Source organism: Lepidochelys kempii, chromosome 3 (genome assembly GCF_965140285.1).
Source record: "Lepidochelys kempii isolate rLepKem1 chromosome 3, rLepKem1.hap1, whole genome shotgun sequence".
Lineage (NCBI taxonomy): Eukaryota > Metazoa > Chordata > Testudines > Cheloniidae > Lepidochelys > Lepidochelys kempii.
In genome coordinates, this window is record NC_136382.1 from 10,673,004 (window position 1) to 10,698,746 (window position 25,743).

The following is a 25,743-nucleotide window of genomic DNA, read 5'->3' on the forward strand; positions in this document are numbered from 1 at the left end:
CAAGTGGCTGCTAAAAATCAAGTCAGGATTTAAGGGAAATAAAGCAAGCATTTAAAAAGAGGGGAAATAAGGTATTTGAGGGATTCAGATTTCTCCATGCTATACCTCCACCATCTTGCCTAGTACAATGCTCTATGCTTCCGTTTTAATTTCTGTCTTTTCTTTACGATAGGTTCAAGACAACAGCAACAACCATCACTTCTTTTGAACAAGGTCTCTCGCCTTCCCCCCTAACCACACACCCCACTGTTTTTCCACATATGCAAATTACATTACTACCCAAGAGATGTTATATGATTGTGTGGGAGGGTAGGTCATCCAGAATACACTGCAAAGGTGAAGTCCATCCTTTGAAAAGGTTAGGGAAAACTCTTCTCTCCAAAGCTAGAACATCACAAGATTGGCTTCAACATCTGTGATTTGACCCCCCTCTAGTGGGTAACCCAGAACAAGGCAGTAAGCCTCACTACCAGTTAACAGCCAATGCAGTCTCCTTTTGCTCAGGTGATTAGTTCCCTTTTTAAGGCTAGATACCCTCTATTCTAGCATCAATGCCTTTTGTGCTGTTTAATCAATGTGAATGATGTCTGCAGACAGCGATTCCTTATGAGAGACTCCATACTGTGCTGTATTAGAGGTAGGTGTTCAGAATTCTCTTCTCTAGAGCCATCTCACACAGAGGTCCTTTGCAATTTCAGGTAAATGGAAGCAGAGAGAAATTCCTCTCAGTATTTGATTGTGTGTGCAACTTGGCTTGTCACAGCATTGTCATTTACCCCAGTGCTTGTTCCCATTGTCAGGCATTTTCAGAGCCTGACAGAACTCTATGCTACAGCCAGGGTTTCACAGCTTATCCTAAAGAGGAAGAACTCAGCTGCCAGACAAACTAACCAGAAAAGTAGCAAAATATGTAAGTCTGCCAGAAGAGACAGCAAATATGCAGAAAGTGTCTAGAAAGCGGAGTACCCAAGACAGAAAAGAGTCTGACAAGATTCATGGATGGGTACTTCCAGCTACCCGGTTGTTTGATAGATACCTTCCCATCTTAAGCAACGCAGACATGTTCTAAAAGTCCAGGAGTTGCTACATAATTTAGAAACACTTCTCATCCAATGTATCTTGAATATAACAAGTGTTTAAGTCGCACTATTACATTAGAGAATTTTGCTCTAGAATTAACTAAAATAATCCTCATTTATCACGCACACATTAACAGAAAATATTCCATTTAAATCAACTGTTGAAGCACAAACTTAGCTCCTTGATAGATCTGTTTGACAACCTATGCAAATAATATTTATCTTTCCATATTCCACACAACCTTCTGCAAAAGATGGGAGTTTACATTTGGTATATCAACTATTGAAGAAAACAGTCGAGTCTTTACCTCCATTGTAGGATTACATAACACATGTAGAGTATAAATTTTTAATGTCAAGGGAAAGAGGACTACAAGGTTTTCTTATAGTCTGGTTTTCTTCATAACATGTACATTTACTGTTCTTGATTTAAAAACTTATTTGAATGCATTACATAACATTCCTGAGAATTTCTGTGAGATACAATAGAATAGGATTTTCAATTGATTAGCTTTCATTTTAGACCTGTCAGTCTCAGGTTACACTTATTCCATTGGATTTTAGTGGTATATTCCTAGATCTAACCTAATAGTATGGTGCTACATGAAGTTTCACAGTTTACACACTAAACCTTGTATATTTTAAGGAATGCAAGCATGACCCATTAACCTACTTGCAACAGTGATTAGAAAGAGGTACAGATACAAAAATAATATTGTTGAGCACTTTTAATACAGCTAATTAGCCAAGATGCTAAATCTTTCAAGTCAAAACGTCTATTCCTTAATTTACACAGATGAATGACTTCAGTGGAAGCAACAACCCTGGCAAGCTTAAAAGGCAACCCTGCATCCAGTCTATTTCAAGTAACACCACAGCACTGCAACATTCTTCCTCAATGAACATCCCTTCTGCAGTTTTGTAGTGCTGAAGCACAAAAGAGCATAATATGCACGACTGGCATCCTCTACTTTGACAGTTTGGCTGAAATGTTCTAGTCTTCAAGATTACCTAAGAAATTAAGATGAAAAGTAAAAATTGTAGACTGTTAAAATAAGTATATGAGTACATTTGTAATGATACAAGCTTAAAATCATATTGCTCATGCAATGATTGGGACAATAAAAGCATTAGCAATAAGCAAACTGAGTGACTCTGGAAATACAAATTAATCCATCTCCCATCAACACTTTCATTAACCTCTCTAACACACTTGGCAAAGCCTAAATTCTGTATGTGATTGGGCAAGTACAAAAATACCAAATAAGGGACAAAACTCAAAAAAGGCCTCACTTTGAACTCATTTGTACTGGAACTGCTAGATACTGCCTAACACAATTCCAAGACATAATGGAGATATTAATGCTCTAACGCCCGCCCCAAAAATATCAACGTATTCATTCTAATAGAATTTTGTATGCCTGCTGTAGGAATTTTGGCTATGAATCCTTTTATCTGCAAGTCTCATCACTGTTTAAGAAAGGAAGTCCTTATAGGATGACAAACCATATTTGATCCCCACATATTAAATACAAATTAGGTGACATTCACCAAGAAGGAGCCCTGGGAAATTCAAAACAGGATCTCTGTACAATTCACTCCTACTCCCTCTATCCTTCATGACTCTGCTTCCAGCTGCAGGGCAACAGATAGTTTCCACACAACATATATTTTTGATCTTACTACATACTGTATTTGAACAGTTCATATCCATTCTCATGAAGGAACCTAAGCCCAGTGCATCACACTCTGATCATACATTGTTTAAGTCGTCCCCCTCCACCCCTTAACATAAACTTCTTACCAGCATGAAACAATTTAGCTGCAGGCAAATACTGCTAAAATAGTGCTTTCCAGTATTAGTCCCATCACCGCATTCAAGATTAATTTTCATGACAGTCGCAACAGCCATGGCAGAACCGTAAAAACACCCTCGAAATAGTCACAATGGTTAGTCCATAAATTCCTTCCATCGTAGCTATCTCTGCTTTCTTAAGTCAGACACTGAGATCCAGCTTCACTCCACTGCACTGTTTAGCAAGATCTGAATGTGAAACAGGTAATAATCAGGATCATAGCGAGCTCTCTTATTTCAGTTAACGTGACTTGGTCTGGAGAGCCCCTTCTCAGTCCCTGTGTCAGCAGCCCCAGACCTGCATATTCCCAGCACTGAAATCCACCTCTGCAGTGAAAAGTCACCGCTAAACCTGGGCAACTTAAGCCTCTTTTCTTCATAGAAGCCACACACACCCCCCATCTCTTCCATGCACGATCAGAGCTTCTAACAGCATCCTGTTTTTTTCCCCCCACTGTTCACTCAAACATGTTGTGGGTTTGTTTTTGCCAGTGCAGATTTGCACAGTACTTAATACATAATTACTTATTTTGCATGGCTGCATGATGAGAGACCCCCAACTTGCCAAAGGAGCATCTGCACCAAGCTGCTTTTGCTGATGTGATCACAATTTGAGGATAAGGGCTGGCAGGAGGAGGCAGAAAGGTTTGTGAACTGATTCTTCTTCCTAACACATCCCCACCCACGCACCCTAGACGTGGCTGCAAAAATATCCACAATCATTGAGAGGGCATTTGTCTTAAATAAGTGCAAATGACATTGAAAAGACGACAGAACAGAAACGTGTTTTCTGTTGCACTGCATGATTTCACCAGCTTATTTCCTAGGTAGCGATTCCAGAGAACCTTCCCACACAATTCCTCCCTGCCCCCTCCTCAAAAAAAAAAAATCTTTGCTGTGCTATCTCCGTTTTACCTCAAGATTCTTGCGCTAAGAAGAAACATCAAGCCCCCTCTTCCCCTCTCAAACATGCTGCCTCCATCTTCACTTCAGCCACTTTTTCAGAAATTCAATTTAGCAGCAAAGTTAACCCCTCAGTTACCCATACATCATTAGCCACAAAATACTTTCCCTCTATCTCACCAGCCCTTGCTGCCTCCTACCCCCCACCCACCCCAACAAAAATACAATCCTCTAAAGCCCATTTGATGTCTTATCTCCAGGATTTATCCTGGAGATTTCAGTGCAGGGATAAACTTAACCCCATCAGCAACAAGCCATTTGATTCCCCTGTGCCCCATCATATAAAATGTCTCATTGTTGGTTTATCCCACATATCTAGCCTCTTCTCCTGGAAAATATTTGAAAAGGGGCCAAATTAACCCATTTGTTTGCCCTATCAGCCACCCCTATTCCTCCAAATTTCCTTCCCAAATATGGTCTGTGATATGGATGCCTGTTACTTCCACACTCAACTTGGGGATTTCATCCTATCCCCTCTCATCCATGCCTCTCACCTTCCAGCCTCACTTCTGAAGTCTCCCCTTTCCACGCACAGAGTTGCCCTAGAGGACACGTAGCAAAATAGCTCTGTACAATTATCCTTAGATCACCTCTTTCCCCAAAATCCCTAGAATGAGCCTGTAAAAATTAACCCCACAGAGATGGGAACTCCTTCATGCTCCCTCCCAAATCTTTGTTGGGGGTATGCTGACCTCCAAAGTCATCCCTGAGATTTCACACCCAAAACAGTTCCCTCCACTCCAACCCTAGGAATTTTTCTTTCCCTATTCCCCCCCTTCCCCTGCTATCCAAATCCTTCCCTTGAATAACCTTTCCTACCTTCCCACAGAAGTTCCCTCCCCCCCATGACTTCTCTCTAAGGAACAAACCCCATCTCTGACCTCTAGTTCCTTTCACCGAGGACACTCCCCAACTCCCCTACACCTGCTGAAGGGGTGTTTCTGTCCTACTACCAAAGATTTATCCAGGACATCTCACTACATTTTCCCCTCTTCCAAATGACCTGCTTCCCCCTCTTTGCTGAGTGTGACTAACCCTGGGGAAGGGGATAGATCTTCCCCTCTTTCCCTTACTTGCAGACCCATATCCTAGGGCTCACCCTGAATGCAGGTAAGGATGTGAACCCACTTCTCCCCGCAATCTCAGATCCATACCCAGAAATTCTGCCAGGGGTAGAAATGAGCGAATCCCTATTTATGCCACATTAATCTATTCAAACTATGTCCACATGTGGTGGGGACCACTTCTCCCCATACCCTGAGCTAACCCTGGTGGAGATTGACCAGTTTCACCTCCTAACCCCAGCTGTATGCCATGGAACAGTCCCCTCTGGCTCAGAAACAATTCTTCCTCCCGTTTACCTGCGGACCCATACGACAGAGTTCTTTCTCCCTGTGCAGGAATGACCTCCACCCCACATCATCATCATCATCTCCTCCGCCTCCCTGTAGGGAGACCTACACTCTAGAGCTCTCCCTGTGGGTGGGATTCACCCCTACCCCCATAATCCTCCCTTCCCCATCTCTCCCCAAACCCATCCCCTGCTGCTCCCCTTCTGTGCAGGTGTAGCAGTGACTCCCCCTCTCCGCAGCCCCTTCCCCCCCAATGTAAGTGGGGTGTGACCCCCTATCCTCAAACCCTTCCTCCCCATGTGTGTAGCGGTGACCCCCTCCCTCCCCAGCCCCTTCCCCCCAATGTAAGTGGGGCGTGACCCCCTATCCTCAAACCCTTCCCCCCCATGTGTGCAGCGGTGACCCCCTCCCTCCCCAGCCCCTTCCCCCCAATGTAAGTGGGGCGTGACCCCCTATCCTCAAACCCTTCCCCATGTGTGCAGCAGTGATTCCCCCGCTCCCCAGCCCCTTCCCCCCAATGTAAGTGGGGGTGACCCCCCCTCCCCAGCCCCTTCCCCCCAATGTAAGTGGGGGTGACCTCCCCCTTCCCCCCAGTGTGTAGCGGTGACCCCCCCTTCCCAGCCCCTTCCCGCCCCCCCAAGTGTGTAGCGGTGACCCCCCCCCTTCCCCGCAGTGTAAGTGGGGTCCCTGACCCCCCCCCTTCCCCGCAGTGTAAGTGGGGTCCCTGACCCCCCCCTTCCCCGCAGTGTGGGGGCGCCTCCCTGCCGGCCCCCGCCTTACCTCCAGACCTGTCCCATCTGCAGCAGGTGGATGACGGCCTGCCAGACCCAGACCGAGAGCCTGCAGAGGCGCTGGGCCCCCGGCGTGGGGGTGCCGGCGGCCCCCGGCCGGCGCCCGACGGCGCCCATCATGGGCGGCCCGCGGCTGCTGAGGCCCTGCACGGCGCCCAGCCCGCCGCCCGTGTAGTCCTGCACGAACCAGCGGAAGCTGAGGATCTGCACCAGCACGGAGGGCAGCAGCACGAAGGCCAGGGTCAGGCCGCACCACACGTAGTCCCGCCGCCCGTAGTGGTGCAGCGCCAGCCACAGGTCCGTGCCCACGTCCCCCAGCAGCACCAGCAGCGCCAGCACGATCCACAGGCAGTCCAGCCACGGCCGCTCGCCCCCGCCGCCCCCGCCGCCGCCGGGCCCCCCCGGGGAGTGCGGCGGCCCCTCGGAGGAGGAGCCCGGGGCCAGCGGGTCCGTGCCCCCGCCGCCGCCGCCGCCGGCCCGGCCCCCCGCCCGCCCCAGCAGGCTCCGCAGGCAGGCGCTCCGGCAGCCCCAGTAGCACGACGAGGTGTTGCAGCAGTGGCAGATGTGCAGGGAGCTGCTGCCGCCCTGCTCGGCCGCCCCGTCGCCGCCGCCGCCGCCGCCCCCCGCCGCGGCCGCCGCCGCCGCCGCCTCGTCCAGGTTGTGCAGCTGGGCGAAGCCGACCCCCGCGCCCCCGCCGCCGCCGCCGCCGTCCGACTTGGCCGCCATCTTGCTGCCGCCGCCGCCGCCGCCGCCGCTCGGCGCTCGCCCCGCTTCTCCGGCCCCCTCGCCGGGCTCCCCCCCCACCACCCCCCGGCCGCCGCCGCCGCCGCTTCCGGGGGAGGCGCTTGCCGGGCCCCGCGCAGGATGGAGGGGGGACCCCTAGCGCCCGCCCGGCGAAGCGCGGCTCCCGCGCCGCCCGGGAGCTGCTGCAGCAGCCCCGCCCCCACCCACAGCGCCCGGGACCCCCCCCCAGCCCAGGCCCCCCCCGCGCCAAGGGCCCCCGAGCTCCCCCGGGACCCCCCCAGCCCAGGCCCCCCCCCCCGCGCCAAGGGCCCCCGAGCTCCCCCGGGACCCCCCCAGCCCAGGCCCCCCCCGCGCCAAGGGCCCCCGAGCTCCCCCGGGACCCCCCCAGCCCAGGCCCCCCCCGCGCCAAGGGCCCCCGAGCTCCCCCGGGACCCCCCCCAGCCCAGGCCCCCCCCGCGCCAAGGGCCCCCGAGCTCCCCCCCCAGCCCAGGCCCCCCCCCGCGCCAAGGGCCCCCGAGCTCCCCCGGGACCCCCCCAGCCCAGGCCCCCCCCGCGCCAAGAACCCCCGAGCTCCCCCGGGACCCCCCCCCAGCCCAGGCCCCCCCCGCGCCAAGGGCCCCCGAGCTCCCCCGGGACCCCCCCAGCCCAGGCCCCCCCCCGCGCCAAGGGCCCCCAAGCTCCCCCGGGACCCCCCACTTCAGCCCTCTTGTACCACGGACCCACTATTCCCCCAGGACCCCACACCCAGTCCTCTTGCACCAAGGACCCACTGTTCCCCTGAGATCCACCACCCCAGCTCCCCTAACCCCTGCACTAGGGACCCCCTCGCCCCAGCACCCAGCTCTGCTACCCCCTGCGCCCAGGGCCCAGCCAGGCAACCTTCTGTTCCAGTAATGCCAGCCCTGGGACCTAGCTATCTGCCTCCCACATCCCCCATCCCACCCCCGTCTTCCACTGCCCCAGCCCTGCCATCCCCTCCCCAGCTCCACCAGCTTCCCCTGCCCAGCATTAGCTGAGCTGCCCCTCTCTGACCCAGTCATGGGACTCGCTCCCTGCTCTGCCTTTCCCTACACCCCCCACGACCAGGTCCCACTGACCCCAGCCCCACACCTCTGAGGCCCTGCTACTCTCCACCCCTAGCGATGCCCAGGGACCTTCTGCACTGGCTGACCACACCTCATTACCAAACCAGGGTACTGCAGACCACCAGCTCCCTGAGCCCAGTTCCCCTGCCTCCTAGATACCATCTCCCCTGGTTCCCACTACCCCCAAGTGTCCCCCAGCACCTCAGCCACCCCTTGTCCCCCCAGATACATACTCCCAGGTGGCTTCCTCCACCCTTTGGCCCCCAGCTACCTCCACCACCCCAGACCCCAATGGTGCCTTCACAAATCAGCCTCAGTTACCTCAGGACACTCCAAAGCCATGCACCTCAGCTCCCAGTGCTTCTCACATCACCTGGTTCTCCTAATCCCCTTGTCATTATCTAAGCATAAAGCCAGCCCTATGCTCCCCCCTTTAGTTCATCACTTGCTGTTTAACTTGGGTGGGTATGGGGAGCCTTTCCTCCATCTCTTGAGGGCTGCCAGGTAGCCATCCCATTCATTGCCAAGGGACACTGACCAGCCTAGCTGCAATGGTATGGAGCAGGCGTTCCAACCAGCTCATCCTTCTGTCCAAGGATCCTGAGCAATCCTGGGCCAGCATTTCCACCTCTCAAAAGGAAAAACCACCCTCCTAATAGCAAACAGAAGAGCTAGCTTCCTGCTTGGACTTTATAGGCAGAGCCTGGGGAAGCTCCACCCCCAGAGTGGGCAGGGTTTTCCCATCCTTAGCCCTGACCTTGGCTATGAAAGGCAGGATGCTTCAAAAGACCTGTTTATAATAAAAGATAGAGCCCGGCTCCTTAGTCTTTCCCTGGATTGGGGTTGGGCGCATCTCTCTTTACACCTATTTTGGTGGGAAATTTAGCCATTGGTTCCATCTCCTCTGTTTACTTGCACTTGCTTTTATTCCATGCTTGATCTTTCATCCCTATATTGGCTCTTTTGTATGCTCAGATGCATTTTTCTCTTCTTGGAAGTTCACTGTCTCCCTGTAGACTCTCCTTCTGTTTCTCTCTTGCTTTTTCTGCACAGGCCTGTATGCTCCCCTTTGGGTATACTCTCCCCTTCCGTTTTCTGCATCTGTTTCCATAGACATGCCCTCCCTTTCTGGTTCTCCATGGCTCTCCATGCTCTCTTTGTGGGCAGGTGCTTCTCTCTTTCCGAAGACCTATGTTTGCATGTTCTGTTCTTTCTCTTCCTGAAATTACATTGATGGCAAATACCAAAAAGGATTTGCCAAAGGGATCAGATAATGTGGTGGTAATGTGTCATTTTGCACACGGCAAAGCTAATCTCAAGGGGGGGAAACTAAGAAAAAGTACATCCAAACAGTTCCAAATGCTGTGTTGCTGTAGCTGTGCTAGTCCCATGATATTAATGGTGAGGTAGTAACTTTTATCGGACCAATTTCTGTTGGTGAGAGAGAGAAACTTTCCAGCTACACAGAGCCGAGGAAGAGCTCTCTGCAAGCTTGAAAGCTTTTCTCTTTCACCAGCAGAACACGGTTCAATAAAAGATAATACCTCACCCATCTTGGCTCACAAATGCTAATGGAAGAGAGGGGAGAAATCGCTTGAACTTGAGAACAGTGAGAGAACTGTAGTAAATATTAAACAAAGTATAGTAGGAAAGGGATCTGTGAAACAAGTCTGTGGCCCTTTTCAGATGATTCATGGGAAGTTCAAAAGTTCTATGAAGTTCTAAAACATACTGCTGCTCTTGAAATAGTCAGGTGAGCTGGCACTCGAGAGCCTGAGGACAGGAAATGAAAAGAAAAGCCTTATATATTGGCTAGGCAGTCACTCGCTCTCTGTATGTGGTCAGGTCAGAGGTCATTAGTACTACACGAGAACCTAACAAAAATTTCTTTAGGTGGCGAGCAATACTATTAAACATTCTTGGAACAAAGAGAACATGATAGAATACTGCAGGACCCCATGCTACAGACTTCAAAGGCCACAAGATTTTTCTTGTTTTCTGCTGACTTAAGCCATGGTGTGAGACTAGGCAGAACTATGAATATGGAAATAAATGACACTGAGACCCTAATCCTCTGTCTTGGCTGACAAAAATTAACTTACACTCAGAGGAGAAATACTAATATTTGGAAAAAGAACAGGAGCACTTGTGGCACCTTAGAGACTAACAAATTTATTTGAGCATAAGCTTTTGTGGGCTACAGCCCCCTTCATGAGATGCATAGAATGGTTCTTTTTGCTGATACAGACTAACACGGCTGCTATTCTGAAACTTATATTTGGGGAAAAAGAAAAGGAGGACTTGTGGCACCTTAGAGACTAACAAATTTATTTGAGCATAAGCTTTTGTGGGCTACAGCCCCCTTCATGAGATGCATAGAATGGTTCTTTTTGCTGATACAGATTAACACGGCTGCTATTCTGAAACTTATATTTGGGGAAAAAGAAAAGGAGGACTTGTGGCACCTTAGAGACTAACAAATTTATTTGAGCATAAGCTTTCGTGAGCTACAGCCCACTTCATCAGGATCATTCTTCTGCCTTGCAATTGAAAAGCAAACCAAAGAATCAGTAGGCCAATTGTGAAGAGGAAGGATTCTGAGGCCTCTTATTGTGAGAAGCATCTTCATTGTGGATTAAATAAACTGTTTCACAGTCTTAAAGGTGGGTGGAAACACTTCTACTTTATACCATAATGCAGTTGGTTACATTTCATTTTAAAAAGGATGCACAGAAAGTACTCTGCTGTTTATTTATTTATGTAGCACCATAGGTGTATGCTGCATGGCATTGACACATAAGGAGGCCAAGACCCTTAACAATCTCACTGACACAAAAGCAATTCAAGATCAGTTAAGATCCAGCGCAGACAACGGATGAACAGAGAACCAGAGTGGACAACAATTAAGGGGGGGGCCAACAGTGGAAGGCTAACCGAGAGAAGAGGTTTTTAAGGAGAGATTTGCAGGAGGAATAGGAAGTTGCTTTGCATGAGGAAGAAAAGATCTTCCAAGTCAACAGAGGAGTGCGGGGGGGGGGACAGAGGTGTCATGAAGTCAAGTGTTGGATAAGGAGAACAAAAGGAGCACTAAAGAAGGGGAAAAAAGTATCACTTACTGTACAATAGTGACCTTGTTTAGGAAAGAATTTCATTAGACATAGCCTTTTTTCCCCCTAAGCGTGATGGACTATAGAACAGGGACATTCTTGTCAGCTGACAGCATCCAGAGACTTTTTTCCTAATAAGTGATCCTCTTGATGCATAAAGAGAAATTTGATTTAAAAATTGTCTTTCTTTCTGAAACTGTTTAACCTATTATTGCTACCTAAAATTACTCTACCCGAAAGAGATTAGAGAAAATAATTAATCTCTCTATTTTTGTCCCGTTTATTTACTTAGTGTATTTTGAATGCTCTCTGTGGGTAGTCTGTTTCCCTGTGTATAGTCAGTTTTCCCCTCATCTCCAAAGGGGGTTTCAAAAGCAACAAAGAAATCACACAGAAAAATGATAAAAGACAAAAACACCATATCACCAATGGGTGAACGCTTTTCATAAAACCTTCACTCCAATTCTGACATCATCCTCAAAGGAAACCTGCTTCAAGACAAGCCTGGGAGCTTAAACTCACAACTTTGCTAGACACTAAAAATCATGCTCTTAATAAAGACACTGGATTCATAGCTTATTACAACAATCTGTAACCCACAAACCCCCCCCCCTTTTTTTTTTTTTGTTCTATGACTGCAGGATTGTTAACAGGCTACTTCACTTTGCATAGCCTCTTACAACCTGTCTTAACTAGTTATGCTAAACAGCCTATGTATTTTAGCTGTGACACTCTCTGTACCTTTCCCACACCTGAAGAAGGAGCTCTGTGTAGCTTGAAAGCTTGTCTCTCTCACCAACAGAACTTGGTCTAGTAAAAGGTATTACCTCACCCACCTTGTCTCTCTAATATCCTGGGATCAACACAGCTCCTGCAAACAAGGGAGAGAAAAACATTTAATAAAAGAGGAAGCTGTGATTACAAAACCACAGACACTGGAAGGGGGAACCTGGGGAAGATGTAGTGGTCACTGTGGGACTGAAGAGGAGATAGAATGCAGGAGAAGCCCTGGAGGAATTTTAGTTGACTCAGGCAGAATCCCCCTGGGGAACCCAAGGCAGGGCACATTGAAGCAACAGCACTGTCAACCTTTGATCAAGGATGCAGCGTTCTCTCTTCTCCCACATCCTGTGCCACAGGGGTGAGGGAAGGGGCACACAGTCCCACGTGGCTAGCTATGCAAGCCACACTAGCCAGGAACAGTGGCTGCACTCTACAACCTCACCGTGGATGGTTACTGCAACTAGGCGCTAGGGAGATTTTTTGCCCCTTCACCTTTGAGGAACTGCACAGGGCTAATCACAATTCAGCCCTGATTATGCTACTGGTGTTTATTTAAAGCTAAAAAGCAAGGTGATGGGGAAGTCACTTATAATCTGTCTCCGTAGATATATAGGCTAATATATACATTTGCCATCGACGGGCCAGCACCTGAGTTTTTGTACACCATTTACACCAGCTGAGGATCTGGCCCGCTCATGTTATGGATAATGATAATTAAAAGGTTTATTTTAAACATTGTAGCAAGGGTCAGAAAAACGACATCTTTGCACATCATATAATTTTCCCCTCAATTATTTCCAGGGTTGCTCAGTGTACAAGTCGACAGGAGAGACTGAGGGAGCCCCACTCAGTTTACAAGTCAAGCAAGAGCGTGCTCACTGATGGCACCGCATGCTCAGCACAACACAACAGCTGAAAATCAAACTCTTATTTCTGCTTCATGCAGCATCACCAACAATAAAGCATCTTTAGCTGGAACTTAGCAGGGGGCTCTGTTGCTCAGGCATGAGGCAGTGGGGAATCCAGCTCACTCTTCCATGGTGAGAGAGAGAATCTCTGCTGTACTGAAAGTTGGAGGTGTTGGTAAACCAAGCAGATACAGTATGAGTTTGACTTAGAAGACACTCAGTGGTCAGTTCACCGGCCGATTAACTTACATAGTTTCTATCTGCCTGACTGAGTGCTAATGCACACATCAAGGAGAACAGATGCCCCATAGGGAGCATATCTATGCATTAACAAGGTGCCGTTTATACAGTTATTTGCCTCACCATAATAACACTGCTTCAACAACACGTGGTGGTGGTAGGCAAGACACAGCAGCGGCAAACCACTACGGATTGAAAATCCAGCTCAGTTGTACTAAGAACCAAATCCAAAGAAATAGGAAGAATATTTGGTTAAGGCTTCAGAAAGCATGGTGCTTCAGGATGCCTTTCATTTTAATGTTATAGGCTTGTCCTTGACTCTTAATGTAAAAAATGCATGTGATTATTAAGCATTATCACTGAGGATTAATGAGTCTGCATTAGCCTCTACTGGTGTCGTAAAACAATTGGTCAGAGTGTAGGCTAGCAGTCAGATAGGGGACTGGTTCTCAATTCACTTCATCCCTGATAAATTATTTATGATTTGGGGTAAAACTTGCTGGTTTTGAGCGAGTTTCGCTCTCCTAGGAAGAAGGATAGTTTTGTGATTACAGGACAGGCCAAAGAGTCAGGTAAGATGGGTTCTAGCCTTGGCCCCGTCACTGAGGGTGGGATCCATGAAGGTACTTAAGTGTCTAAACCACAGACTTAGCCACCTACATCTTGGATTTAGTCACCTAAGTCCCAGTTTTGCCTCCACTGTGATCCACAAAACTGCCACTGTAGCCTGTAGGAACCTAAACCCACATAGCACTTACCTTCTGTAGAGTAAAAGTTCCCTTGGCACAAGGTTTCTCCCTCTGGGCATGCACCTTACTGCCTTGCTCTAGGTATCCAGGAACCTATTTCCTGCCTAAGCCCCAGAGCAATTCACAAATCACAAGAAGGAAAGTACTCATCTGCCATCCGGGTCCCAATCTGGTAGGCGTCCTCAGGTCCCCTTCAAAATCTGGCCAGAGTAGGAGGTGCCCACCTTATAGCTTTTAGCCTATTGGTTAGAGCACCCATCTGGAATGTGGGAAACCCCGATTCAATTCCCACCTCATCGTGAGAGAGGGAGAAAGCATTTGGATAGGGGTCTCCCATCTCTCAGGAGAGTTCTGGGATATTTTGATGTGAGGGTCCCTCAGTCTCTCCTGTTGAAGTCTGTTCCACTTTGGATAAAGACAGCAAGAGAAGTTGGAGCAGGGGCACCGGACCCGGGGTCTCCAAGCTCACACATGGGGGCCCTACCCCAGTATTTATCCACAATGGAACAATCATTGGGCTCTGCAGCCTGGACATCAGCCCCTATCTCTGACAGAGGGGCAGAGCTTAGCACACCCCCCCTCTGGTCAGCATCTCCCATTGGCTAACTTAGGGGCTCCCCACCTAGTGACTTTTGTGGAGCACATTCTAAGGAGCCTAGCTGTCCCCGTTCATTGTACAACTCTTGGTGAATTTAAGAGTTCCTGTAAATTTGGGAAACGTGACTGTGTGTGTTATCAAACTTTGCAGAGTGCGATTTCTCTGATTATCTGAATCTTCACGGTGCTGACACAGTTTATTTAGCTATTTTCAGTCTTCTGTTAATCTCCTGAGAGCAGCAACAGGTTTCATTCATTATAGTGCCTCAAAAGGAACCAGTATCTCTGCTTCAGAAACATGCTTTCATATGACATCTTCCTTGTACAATCAGGTAATTTTAGTGACATCAGGTATGCAATCATAGGGCCAGACTGGACTGTCCAGTGCGGGAGAGGAAGGATGCAAGAAGCCTTCCTTCCTCACTGCCTAGCCACAATTGCAGTCCTCCTCCCTGTCGCCAGCCCATCCCTCACTAACCCAAGCTTAAGCACAGCTCCTTGATTGTGCCTCCTGGGGCACAAGTTTCCCTGAAGCAAGGGTGATCTCACCCCCCTCCACATCAGCCAGTAGAGTTGGCCAGCCATGGAGGGGAATGTATGCTGCACCCCTTGGGAATTGTAGCAGTGCGTGTGTCCTTCGGAGCATCTGGGAGCTCCAGCCTGGGTGTGGCATTGGGACCACCCCATGAAGGGCTTTTAGGACGCATAGGCAATTGCACAGACTACCCCGTTCCCATGCAGGACCTGTCTGAGAAGAAGCAGCAGCAAACCCACTGTAGAACCCCTCTAACCCCTTCAACAAGATACTGTGAGGGACTTAACAATACTGTGGTGAACTGTTTCTAAAGTGGCTGTCAGATCTAAGAGAGCTGCCATGGCCATCTTCTCCCTTTTCATTGCTAGAAGGAGAGAAGCAGCTACTGAGCAACCGTTGCAGTTGTGTGCCCTGGTCTGAACCCAGAATGACGGGGATCAGAGAAACGGTAAGTATCCAAGCATAGATGGAGTTGCAGTACAGCCTCCTTCTCAATTACTTGCCATAAACACTGGCGGTTAGAGGCAGTGGGTAAATAATGAGATTGTTAACTTCCAAGGTAGTTTCTTGAGCAAGGGCCTAACGACGGCTAACAGCTTGCTCTCCTGAAGGGCAGTACGAACAATAGACTTAATGTCTCTCCACTGGCTTCAACTGGCCATGAAGTGCATGACTGGTTCTCACAGGTGGCTGGCTGCCACCCTCAAAGCACAGCTAACTTCTCAGTAAGTGAAACTGAATGAAAAGCAGGTTTCAGAGTAGCAGCCGTGTTAGTCTGTATTCGCAAAAAGAAAAGGAGGACTTGTGGCATCTTAGAGACTAACCAATTTATTTGAGCATAAGCTTTCGTGAGCTACAGCTCACTTCATCGGATGCATAAAAGCATCAGAAACATGCTTTCATGTGACACCGTCCTTGTACAATCAGGTATTTTTAGTGACATCAGGTATGCAATCATAGGGCCAGACTGGACTGTCCAGTGCGGGAGAGGAAGGCTGCAAGAAGCCTTCCTTCCTTACCGCCTAGCCACAATTGCAGTCCCCCTCCCCGTCACCAGCCCATCCCTCACTAACCCAAGCTTAAGCACAGCTCCCATCACAGATGACCTTCTTCCCTCCCATGTCGACACTGCGTGCATGGAAGCGGTCGCCTTGACCACTGTGTCAATAGCTGTTGTGAATGACATATGGTGATATCGTTCCTCAAGATGATTGATCCAACTGGAACTGCCTATACATATCTTTGAGCGGAATTTGGACCATGGAACAGGATTTTATGCCATAATCAAAATGATATCCCTCTGGACAGTGAACTCTACTCATCCTCATATTCATGTTAATAACTGAAAATCCTGGGAACCCAACCAGCCCCATGCATGTGACAGAATCAAGCATTGTCCCATAATTAGTACTGCAACTGCAGAACTGTTAATTAAATCCATGACCTTTTCTAGTCAATCAGATAAGGACGGGATGTTGCATTAAGCCTAACCTGCTTGGATCTCTCTTGGAAAACAAGAACATAGTTGCTAGCTATACCGGTTATAGTAACTACAGCGTCTCCAAAGTCTGCCTGTTCTTCTTTGTCCCTGTTGGTGAACCATTGGCCCATGCCCTCGCCTTCTCTCACCAGGCCCGCTGAGAGAAATCTGGGGCTTGGGTACACCATATTCACCCCTCCCATTTCACTTTATTTACACTGACATTACAGATGTTTTGTGGGGAGGGGGGGGGGGGCTGTGCTTGGGGCCTTGGTATAATTACTAGGTTACTAACTCCCCTCCTCTCTGTCCTCCCTTTTTCACATTCTTTGAAAATATTGTAGTGGGAATCCTCTTCCCCTCCTGCCACTCTGACTGTGTCGCCTCCCCACCATCCCCAGGTCCCTTCACTGGCTTCCTTTCTTGTCCCAAATTAGGGTCAGGACCCTCATTCTCACTCTCTGGCTCAGCCTTTCTCCTATACACCTCGGAAGCCCTTCCTGCTCACTAAGGTCCACCCATTACTCTCCATTTAGAAAACATTTTCCACTTATAAAACACTGATTTCCCCCTCTCTGTGGTCTGAGTAGAGCTGTTTGGGCCTGATGCTGCACCTATTAAAGTCATTGGGGGGTTTGCCCTTGCCTTCACTGGGAGCAGGATTAAGCCCATAGTCCTTATTCTGGTAAAAATTCCCCTGTGTATTAAGTAAGAATTTAAGAACTCTGGATTAGGGACTAGGAAAGATTCTTTTTTAATCCCCTACCCTATGCCACCCTGAATACACACACACACATCATCTCTCTGTTCTTTTACGTCCTTCATTAACTTAGAATCATAGAATCATAGAATATCAGGGTTGGAAGGGACCCCTGAAGATCATCTAGTCCAACCCCCTGCTCGAAGCAGGACCAATCTCCAGTTAAATCATCCCAGCCAGAGCTTTGTCAAGCCTGACCTTAAAAATCTCTAAGGAAGGAGATTCTACCACCTCCCTAGGTAACGCATTCCAGTGTTTCACCACCCTCTTAGTGAAAAAGTTTTTCCTAATATCCAATCTAAACCTCCCCCACTGCAACTTGAGACCATTACTCCTCGTTCTGTCATCTGCTACCATTGAGAACAGTCTAGAGCCATCCTCTTTGGAACCCCCTTTGGAACTTGACCTTGGGCAAGTCACTTAATTTCTGTGTCTCCATTTCCCCATCTGTAAAAAGAGGAGAACAATACTTACCCACCTTTGTAAAGCACTTTGACAACTATGGTTGAAAAATACTATATAAGGTCTTATCTACACTACTGCCGTCAATTCATTATTATGCTTCAGTTCAATCAAGCTCTGTTTGTCATCATCTCATTTTTTCCTTTCACCTGCAGTGTCTGTCTGTCTGATCAAGGTTTTTAATACCGTGCCCATCCCTACAATATCTGACCACTCTATTATAGCTTCCTCCATCTCCTGCTATGTACAGTATTTCTGCAACTATTAATTAAACAACCGAAATTTCTCCTCAAGTTATCAGAATAAAGGGGTCAGCCTGCTGCCGCAAAAGCAAATGTGTGGCTTGTCCATAATTAATCTAAATTATTCAGGAAAATTATGCTGATTCTGTGTTGATTTGCTTTTGTAATGTCACCACTGGGACTAAAGATCTGCACCCCTGTCCATTGTATCCCACGCTCATTTCAATCATTGTATGTTGTGGTATTTGCGAACAAAGATTCAGTGAGGAAAAAGTCTGAAAGGTGACAAGCACCACCGTAATTCATTAATACCATTGACAACAACACCCGCTCCTCCATTATGTGAAAATAAACAATCACCTACGGCACATACTGCGTATAGAAAATCGATACAAAAGGCAGAAATCTACTCTCGTTTGCACTGTCATAAAACTGGAGTACCTTCCGCTGGTTTCAGTGCAGATACTCTCGGCCCGGGGATCAACGTTGATGTAAATGGAAACAGAATCCAGCCCCATATTTTTAACATGGAAATGCAAATCCTTCATCGTTTGCTTATATCTGGGGTTATGAAGAAGATTAACTTTGTCCTTGGTAGATAACTGAAGCAATTTACATTTCAAAAAATCCTCAGCTGTAAATTCCTGCCTTTGATATTTCTCTGATTCAGAGTGTGCATTACCCCTCAAGCAACAGTAAATCAGTGCCTCCCACAAAAATTAGCCTACTGAACCTGCAATAAACCCTGTGTAGTAGGGGTGGGTACACATGTTTGCCAAGTGGGCTGGGCTAAGGAGTTAAATTTCAATAAAAATGCTTTCTCATAAATACAAGCAAAGAAAGAGTCATTGGAACTTGACAAACAAATTTGGCCCCCGATCCTGCAAAGAATTACTCATGTACCTGAGCAGTTGTAATGCTGCCAAACCCCGGTCGCCGGCGGGCAGGATCAAACTGCGGACTTCTGGAGCTTAGTGCATGAGCCTCTACCACACAAGCTAAAAGCCAACTGGCTGCTAGCTAAGGCTGTAGAGCAGACTCATTTTAGCTCTTTCTTGAAGTGGTTTTGGTGCCACTAGATGGGCCACAACACCACACCCAGAAGGTGTGTGGGTTACACAGCCCTATTGGAACGCCTTACTTTGCTGGATCAGGGTCCTATTAAGTGCCACATGCTGGAAATATGCATACTTTGTTCCTGACAAATAGCTGTGTGTGTGTTAACAACAGAGCATCGCAGTCAATTTGTGTAGTTTGAAATGGGCCTTTTAAAAAGCATGGGCATATTCCTGCCCAGGAGAAAAATTTGGGAGTTACTTGACATTTGATTATGTTACATTCCAAAGGCAAAAACCAAATTGCTCTTCAAAAGTATTTCTGTAATGCAGAAGCCCTGTCTAGCGAAGGAGATTTAACAGCATCCAGAGACGGAGTGACTCTGTCAGAGACAGGCAAACCTCCACAAACTCCAGTTTGACTTGGTAGCAAAATTATAACAAGGAGCTCCCAGAAGCCCCTGCAGCATACTGTAGCACTAGTGTAATATGCAGGGAGCAGCGGCCTTTAAGTAGCTAGCACTAGCATTCTCAATGTCCCGCCATTATCTGTGGCTGAGGCTGGTGTGCAAATCGAGAGATTCTGACACGCTAAGCTGGAGCAAGGAGAAGCTAGCCACAAGCGGGTATTTTAGCTCTATTCGAAACAGAAATGTATCAATGTCTGAGAAATGGGAAAGGCCTGAATTGGTAGAGAAAATAGCTTTCTAGTCCATGAATAAGGCTAGACTGTGGAGCCGTTCCACATGGTAATGAATGAATGCCTAGGCCCAGGGTACTTATCCACTTAACTCCTATTGATTTCAGTGGAAGTTAGGAGCCCAAATACCCTACAGGAGTAGTCCCATTCCAGTCAATTGGCCAGCTCATGTGAGTAAGCGGTCACTGTCAGGAGGCCTGCGCAATCTAAGGCTCCTGCAGGACACCCGACTTCACATAAGCCTAAGATTCTGGGATCTTTTTAAGTATAATGCAAATTATTTATCTCATTTAAATTCTTTAATCACATGCATGACTTTGGTCTCACTAAAAGAAAAGGAGTACTTGTGGCACCTTAGAGACTAACCAATTTATTTGAGCATGAGCTTTCGTGAGCTACAGCTCACTTCATCAGATGTTTACCGTGGAAACACTCACTGATAGCCCCACTGAAGCCAGGGAGACTACACAGGCCAGCTGGGGGGCAACTGGAATTTTGCTAAGGAGAGGGTCCAAGTTAGCTACCCAGCCACCCTAAGTGAGTGTGGCATTGAGAGCTGGTGCATGGGATTGGAATGCAACTGAAATTTGGCCTCCAGGGAGGGGCTCTGCTGTTATGCCACCCAGCCCTGCTCAAAGGCCAACCGCCCCTTCCTCCCGCTGCATTACACCCGTGCAGGTGAGTAAAAGTTCCCCACCCTGCAGTAAGTGTTTTGCAGGATCAGGGTTCTTTGGGTGAAGGAACACTTTTGAATACCCAGATCCTCAAAGGCGCTTAGATGTTCTGAGCCCCAGTCATTATAATAGAATTGATTATTGTTCTCTTTGTCTTCTCCTGGCGCTTCTGAGCCTTGTGTCATGAAACATACAGACTGTGAATCCCGTGATGTAATATGCACAGTAAAATCACATAGGGCCGAATTCTGCCCCTCTTCCTTACACGAGAGTAATTTATGCCACAAACAGTTGCACTGAAGCGGAGTTGAGGTGAACTGAAGACATTGGCAAACCTCCCATTGACCTGGGGGGCAATGTTTCACCCTAGGGGTATATTCAGTAAGACAAAGGGAAGGAGAATCATGGTGTGGCTAATGAGACATTTTTGGGTAGGATTCACGGTCAATAAACCCACATGTATTGCTCCATCTGCTCCTTTTTTCAGTACTAGGGTAAATTAGTGGGCCAGGCTGTGCCATCATTTTCCAAGCAGAACTCAATGATAAAATCTCTTTGGACATTTATGTCCCCATGAAACCAGAGTCCAAGTCCTTAGCAAAAAAGATGAGCGGTTAGCAGCTTTAAAGACACCCTTTCCCCCACTTTTCCACGTCTAGCTCCAAGCTCCGCTGATGCTCACTTGGTTCTCATTCCCCATTTTGTTTTGGGCCATTCCTCCACCCTTCTGAGAGATGTGTATTAAGACGGCTCTGTTCTAATTAGTCACAATTACAGCCTTTTCCAGCATCTTCTGTTGCCATAGTGATTAAAGGGGGAAAAATAGCTAATGTTTGTAAAGACATATGTGTTTAGTGTTGTTGGCAGCTTTGTAAACTTATTAGTCCCTCCACACACCATATAATTAAGATCTACTGGTAATTAGTCAATAGTTAAAAATAGGGGCTGGCTGTTATTGTGCTGCTGAAAACGCTAAACTAATAATTTGTGTTCTACGCTCAAGATGCAGTTCATGTTTTCAAGAAGTTTATGTTACGTTTTACTTTAAAAAGGTTGGTTCCAAAAACATATTTTAGCGAAAGGTTTGTATTTATATATATATATAAAGCACGTGGAACAGTGATGTCCAAATTGACTGACCGCATGTTTTTCTTGGATAAAAATTTAAGCTATGAAACTGCAGACTTGACACACTCACAGACGGGAATGTGAGCTTTTCTCATTTGTAGACTTGCATTGAAGTAAACCTGCTCATCAAAGAAAATAGTTCAAAAATCTGCAGGAATGGCAGCTGTGCAGCACAATGGGGCAGATGTCTGACGTTTGGAGAGCCGTGCATGTATTTTCTAAGTATACAGGGATTACCACAGTCTATAGATATAATCCTTTACTAACCTGAAATGTCAAAGACAATGCAAAAGCTTTAATGCGCTTATAGCAATTGTTGTGCCAAACCGCCCCATAAGAACAATTTTTTTACATTTTCAGTCAACTGCCTGTAATCTATTAAATAAGCCCCAAAATAGAAGGTGCAATTTTCAGGTAACTTAAACTGCTGTTTTATAATGTGTTCTGTAGGTGACTGGGGGCTGTTGGGGGCATCTTGATGGGATGTTTCATATGGTGGTCATGCACAATCTGCAATGATTTAGCACACAGACAGGCATTTGTTTTAAGTAATCCAAGCCTTTGATCAGAGCACAGGGCTTATTTTGATTCCTTGATGGATCTGATGAACGCATGGTCTTCGCAGTGGGTGTCTATAAAGCTTCCAGATCATTCCTAAATCTTTCCTTATTCACTGTCTACAGATTTGTCTAGTTGCCCTAACACAACAATAAAACACGGGAGGGTGAAATTCACCCTAGTGAGGATCCACACAAAGCCACTTGCTCCATTTAAAGCCCTGGTTGGAGCTTCAATGGTGGTGAAGGCCTCAGATGGGTAAACTTCTGCCATAAGAAAAGAGTTGGCCTTAGCTTTATGCTCTTGAGGGGGATGGGAGAGGGCTTTTGTTGAGGAACGGGAGTTCCTTCTATTTCTACTTTGATCCCACAGCAAAGCAGAGAAGGTCGGTGCTAGAAGGTGCTGAACATTCTGTCCCAGTCCAACAAAACACAGAAGGACACGCTAACTTGAAGCAAGAGAATAGTCTTATTGACTTCAGTGGATAGTGACCTGCTTTGTGGGATCAGGCTAGAGTTCAGGACGTGGGAGCATGAACTCCTGAGTTCTAATACTGGCAGTAACATGACTTCCCTTGTGAGACATGGCTAATAGTCACTTCCACTCCCTGCCTCTGTTTCCCTATCTAAAACTCTCCCCTTCCTCATGGGTAGGGTCATGCCAAATTCAGAGTCCATTTTAGTCCATTTCATGGTCATGGGATTTTAAAAATCGTACATTTCATGATTTCAGCTATTTAAATCTGAAATTTCACAGTGTTACAATTGTAGGGGTCCTGACCCAAAAAGGGGTTAAGGGGGCAGATGTCTCAAGCTTATTGTGGTGGGGAGGGTGTGGGTTGCGGTACCGCTACCCTTACTTCTTCACTGCCACTGACGGCGGTGCTGCCTCGGAGCTGGGCAACTGGAGAGCGGCGGCTACTGGCCGGGAGCCCAGTTCTGAAGGCAGCGTGGCCACCAGCAGCAGCGCAGAAGTCAGGATGGCCTGGTGTGGAATTGCCACCCTTACTTCTGTGCTGCTGCTGATGGGTTGCTACCTTCAGAGCTGAGCACCTGGCCAACAGCCGCTGCTCTCCGGCTGCCCAGCTCTGAAGGCAGCGCAGAAGTATGGGTGGCAATACCATGCCCGCCCTAAAATTATCTTGTGACCCCCATGCAACTCCCTTTTGGGTCAGCACCCCCAGTTTGAGAAACGCTGGTGTCCCCCCAGTGAAATCTGTATAGTATAGGGTAAAAGCCCACAAAAGACCAGATTTCACGGGGGGAGACCAAATTTCACAGTCATTGATGCATTTTTCATGGCCGTGAATTTGGTAGGGCCCTATTCATGGGTGTTAAGCACATTTATTGGTAAGTCCATGTTCATAAAGTGTTTTGAGGATATGTACTACATAAGTGCTGCCTATTATCAGAGATGAGCAAACTGTTGGATGTCTACTAATTCATTTGACGTTGAAAGAGAATTCTGATTTGACTGTGTCAACTTCCGGTGAACTTGGGAGTTTTCAAAGCAAATGTTTAGCTCCAATACTTGATTATCCACCAGAAGCAAACGTCATATTGTGTGTTCAGTTGTAACATTTGCTTTCTGTACTCTTTCCATTCGTTATACGGCCCCATAACATTTTTCACTTCCCTGATTGAGTGACTTAGTTAACTAACGAACACAGCGCAAATTAATAATTGTAAATGTCAACATTTGAAAGGTACTCTCCATAAGTTACATAAGTCATCCAATCCGGGAACAGAGGAAATACCACGTGACTGTCACTGAACAGCACAGCCCAACTGTGTATTTGCACTTCAAACAAAGTAAACCATTTGCTTTAAACCAAAACAATGTGCATGAATAATTTTGAATCAGGAATAGTTTCAAGATTTCACTATTTGTTCAGACAGTTGAGGAGAATAACAGGGGGAAAAATTACTGAATTCATTATTTGAGTGAATTATTCACTCAGCTCTAATGATTATGTATTGTATCTCCTCCCTACTGCACACAATTTCTGTTGCTCAGGGTTATATTTATTTTTAATTGTTAATGTCAATACCATTTATCACATTGTCATTTACAAAGGTAGGTATCTGGTACAGAGGAAGAAGAGAGAACATTTTTGAGGGGAAAGCTGGTACAGTGGTTTGTATTTGAATTTGCACACTTCTGTACCATATACATTTTAGTATGGAAGAATACTCAAGTAGGGACACAACAAGGAATCTGGTGCAGTATGGATATGCAGCGACTTTCAATAAGCCCAATCGCGCTCCCATTGGAATTACTGGAAGCTTTGCCACTGACTGCAGTAGGAACAGGAATACAAGTATACAAGGAGAAAGGTGTCCAGTGGTGCATTATGGGTAGGATTTTATAAGGTGCTTAGTGGTGGCCAAGAAGGCCAATGGCATTTTGGGATGTATAAGTAGGGGCATAGCGAGCAGATCGAGGGACGTGATCGTTCCCCTCTATTCGACATTGGTGAGGCCTCATCTGGAGTACTGTGTCCAGTTTTGGGCCCCACACTACAAGAAGGATGTGGATAAATTGGAGAGAGTCCAGCAAAGGGCAACAAAAATGATTAGGGGACTGGAACACATGAGTTATGAGGAGAGGCTGAGGGAGCTGGGATTGTTTAGCCTGCAGAAGAGAAGAATGAGGGGGGATTTGATAGCTGCTTTCAACTACCTGAAAGGGGGTTCCAAAGAGGATGGCTCTAGACTGTTCTCAATGTTAGCAGATGACAGAACGAGGAGTAATGGTCTCAAGTTGCAGTGGGGGAGGTTTAGATTGGATATTAGGAAAAACTTTTTCACTAAGAGGGTGGTGAAACACTGGAATGCGTTACCTAGGGAGGTGGTAGAATCTCCTTCCTTAGAGGTTTTTAAGGTCAGGCTTGACAAAGCCCTGGCTGGGATGATTTAACTGGGAATTGGTCCTGCTTTGAGCAGGGGGTTGGACTAGATGACCTTCTGGGGTCCCTTCCAACCCTGATATTCTATGATTCTATGATTCTATGATGATCACCCATCCCTCTGGGACACTGCAAGGCTTAATTCCTAGGTTTTTAAGGCCAGAAGGGACCATTATGATCCCCTACCTCACCTCCTGCATAGCACAGGCCACCCAGCCATTCCTGCCATAGAGGGAATTGTTCTCCCCTAACGGGTAAGAGAGCAGTGGTGAGCAGTGACTCCTGGCTGTTGCTTGTAAGGTGCTTTGAAGATGCCGTTTGTTTTATCTCCCGGCTGTGAGGCGGCTTTTAATACTGGATGGCTGCCGAGCTGTGCACACGAGTTAGAAAAAAGCAAGTTATTATCTGCAAGTACACAATGCGCTAGCAGTAGCAACCACACACAGACAGTCCCTGCCCCAAATAACGTATCCTGGCTAAGAAGGATGCAATAATCTTACATGCAATTTAATACACACTGGTTTCATTAAATAAGTGCACGTCCTCTGTTTCTAACTACTCCATTATTAGGACCTGACTCAGCCAAGCCCTTAAGCACATACTTAACTTTAAGCATGTGCCAAACGCTATCCCTACTCAGCAAAGCATTTCAGTACATGTTCAGCTTCAAGCATGTGCTTAAGTGCCATGACTTCAATGGGACATAAACGTGCTTAAAATTAACCTTGTGCTTAACTGCTTTGCTGAATCAGGGCCTTGGCTGGCCCATTTCTTGACAGCATCATTGTAGAGGTGGGTGTTGGGGCTGGGATGTGAAAGAGGGGAGGGTAGCTGCTGTATGGATCAGTTCAGGGATGGCATTCCATGAGCAGGGAACAGCTTGGACAAAGACATCAAAACAGTCGGAGGAGAAGCGGGCAAATGGGGTATGCTGGCTGAAGCAAAGATGGAAGGGCGGACAGTTTAAAGTAGCCCCACACCTTTAAGT

At 47.2% G+C, this 25,743-nt stretch overlaps 1 protein-coding gene across 4 annotated transcripts in view; it reads right to left on the minus strand.

Moving 5' to 3' along the window:
* XKR6 (XK related 6) overlaps positions 1-6,809 on the minus strand; it is a 286,736-nt gene extending 279,927 nt beyond the window's left edge. The window contains exons 1-3 of one of the 4 annotated variants that reach the window (XR_013635532.1): positions 6,030-6,119; positions 2,884-3,123; positions 268-2,090 (exon numbers count right to left, since the gene is read on the minus strand). Coding sequence is in view for 2 of the 4 variants with exons in the window: in XM_073335671.2 (XP_073191772.2) it covers positions 6,030-6,766 (737 nt within the window). In the remaining 2 variants the exon portion in view is untranslated. Of the gene's footprint in view, positions 1-267; positions 2,091-2,883; positions 3,124-6,029 lie in introns of those variants that run through there. The other 3 variants (XM_078852034.1, XR_013635533.1, XM_073335671.2) reach the window with 3 other exon arrangements.
* Between the last annotated feature and the right edge of the window lie 18,934 nt (positions 6,810-25,743).